Raw genomic sequence first — 2,653 nt, 5'->3', positions numbered from 1 at the left:
AAGTTTCTTGATTTAGGTCATAATCATCGTCTTCATAATCACCTTCTTCATCCTCTTCCTCCTCATAATCCTCACATTCAGGTAAAGGCTTCAAGACATTTAAAGAAGTATCAGGACTGCCATTTTCAATAACGTTTTCAATAACATCTTCTGGTATGCTTACAGGAATTTCAGTGAATTCAGCCACATGCTCAGGGGTGACTTCTTGGTTTCCAACACTGGAAGCAGTAAGAGTCCCTACTTCTAAATCTTTACTATCAGAATTTCCATTTTCAAATGAAATGGAAGAATTGGAACAATTTATTTCTTCCAAAGCAGTGATTTCCTGATCGTCCTGTTGAGCTGCAGCAATTTGCTGTCTCTGCATCTTCTTAACATGATTCTTTAAATGCTTCTGCATAAGTCCTCTGTTTCTAAATTTTCTACAACATATTACACATGAAAAACTGCCTTTTTTCTGATGAGCCTGAGCATGCCGTACGATGTGACCACCTAGAAATTCCTTGTTACATAACATACACCGATGCCTTGGGACACTGTGATCTACTTTGGAAGTATTAATAGCTATAAGGTTTTTCTTTGTATTAATATGACCTTTAAACTGTGCTCCAGATGGATCATCAAGATCAGTCTCCCCAGTGCTCTGATCTGTAAGAGAGTCAGGCGCTTCATTTAAACTTTGCTGTTCCACTGTCCTTTTTAGATTACCTGTAGAATTTTCCAGTGTACTTTCATTTAAAAATCTAACTGCTGATTTATCACTCAGTAATGCTATACAGTTTTTCTTAATCATTATGAAGTTCCAGAATTCAGGATCAAAAAACAATCCCTTTTTCAAAATTGGAAGTAATTCAAAACGAACACGGTTTTGAACACTACTTGTGCCTTCATTATATTCTTCATCTGGACGTTTGTAAAGCTCTTCAACAGTATGATAAGCATCTAAGGAGCGCTCAAGAAAGAATATTGAGAGTGCACAAATCCTGAGGATCTCCAAATCATTAGGCAAAAAATGTGCAATTGTTTTATAAATTAGACATTTAGTTTTGGGATCATCATGAAGGTCGAGTTGTAGAGCACAACCACATATCTCAACACAAATTTGCAAGCCTTCTTCTTCAACCTGTAAAAAGAAAAGTGTTACTACTAAATACTTTTAAAAAAATATGATTACAATAGCTGTTTTTTTTTTTNGAAAAGTGTTACTACTAAATACTTTTAAAAAAATATGATTACAATAGCTGTTTTTTTTTTTTTAAATACAACTCTGAAATGAAAGTTGATAAAAACACAGTGTTCCAAAGTTCAGTTGGCAGCCTGAAATCTTTAAATATAACTAATATATCCTTTTCTTTTCTTTTTTTTTTTTAACTTGAGAATAATCTGGAATGGATAGCATTCTGGCTTCCAATTTATTTAATTTGCAAGTTTGACAAGCCTTATTAACCATAATATAAGGTGCTTCATAAACTTATGGTGATTAAAATTTCTTGCAAATCTAGACCCCCATTTATAATTTTAGGTACTAATCTTACATTCTTCGGCAGGAAGGTTAAATTATATGTATTTAAATGGATTTATCAATTTTCCATGTTAAGACATAACTAGATTTTTTTAAAAACTGCTTACAGAAACTTATAATGCTATACTAATTAATCTTACTTATTTTACTTACTAAGTAATATTTTAATCCAAAGAAGGAGGAAATGTGGCCCACATGAAGAGGACATTTGCAATCTTTCCAAATCTAATAAGGTATAAGAATAATGAGCCTACTGGAAATTATCTGAAAATTACTCAAGCTTTGAAACTGTTACTGATAACTCAGAGATGACTGTATCAGCTTTTACTTGGGAATCTGTTGTCAATCCATCTTAAAGTGATAAATCATGCTCTTAGTGGTTTCGAATAATCTAAATGCTTGTTTGAACAGGAGTTACCATAATAATGTCTTTAAAATCACATTTATGTACACGTATATTCATCATACTCCCTTCATATGGCATATTGTAGATTACAGGGAGGAACACTACCTTGCAAGCCTTATGTCTTCTTAGTCCCTTACATTCTGTGTAAACCTGCTGAACTACTTACAGTTCCATAGGCAGATCTTAAACTTTGCACATCCTACTCCCACTTTATCTAGCTGATAAACTCCTACTGATCTCCTATTCTTTCTCTGAGAACCAATTCTAGCCTGAAGGTTTTTTCTCCTCATCTATTCTGGCCTCTGCCCTGAGGTACAGTTAAACACTTCCTATTCCTTCCATTGAGAATAACTTACACTTATTTCTACAAAGATTTTCATATTGTTTTATAACTATCTGTGTATGCCCCCACCCCTAACTTGGAATTCCTAAATCACAGGGGACAGTTTCTCATTTTTTGTATCCCCTATGGTTACCATAGAAGTAGGTGCATAGCGATCTCTAAGTAAATGTTATGCAGAATGAATGGGAATCAAATCTATTCCACTAACTTTAGTTTGCCCCTATAAATCCATCATCTCCAGCTTGGAATCCTTTCTGAATTCATATTCCTAAATATCTATTACAATTGGATTTTTCCACTTAGATTCTCCAGATATACCAAATACCAAATTCAAAATCCACTGGTTCAAAACAGAATTTCTCTTTCTCCCAAGTTCTATCTG

At 33.7% G+C, this 2,653-nt stretch overlaps 2 protein-coding genes across 2 annotated transcripts in view; both read right to left on the bottom strand.

Moving 5' to 3' along the window:
• Window positions 1-703, bottom strand: part of ZNF654 (zinc finger protein 654) — a 3,027-nt gene extending 2,324 nt beyond the window's left edge. Inside the window, exon 1 of the mRNA XM_008583088.1 lies at window positions 43-703. Coding sequence (XP_008581310.1) covers window positions 43-517 — 475 coding nt within the window. The 5' untranslated portion in view covers window positions 518-703. The remainder of the gene's footprint in view (window positions 1-42) is intronic.
• The window catches only part of LOC103599016 (zinc finger protein Rlf-like), a 92,044-nt gene continuing 89,987 nt past the window's right edge, over window positions 597-2,653 (bottom strand). Inside the window, exons 9-10 of the mRNA XM_008583089.1 lie at window positions 709-1,123; window positions 597-601 (exon numbers count right to left, since the gene is read on the bottom strand). Coding sequence (XP_008581311.1) covers window positions 597-601; window positions 709-1,123 — 420 coding nt within the window. The remainder of the gene's footprint in view (window positions 602-708; window positions 1,124-2,653) is intronic.

This window comes from Galeopterus variegatus, unplaced genomic scaffold (genome assembly GCF_000696425.1).
Source record: "Galeopterus variegatus unplaced genomic scaffold, G_variegatus-3.0.2 Scaffold2826, whole genome shotgun sequence".
NCBI classification, from domain to species: Eukaryota; Metazoa; Chordata; class Mammalia; order Dermoptera; family Cynocephalidae; genus Galeopterus; species Galeopterus variegatus.
The sequence above is the reverse complement of the archived record's forward strand: the minus strand, read 5'-3'. Positions and strand labels throughout refer to the sequence as shown.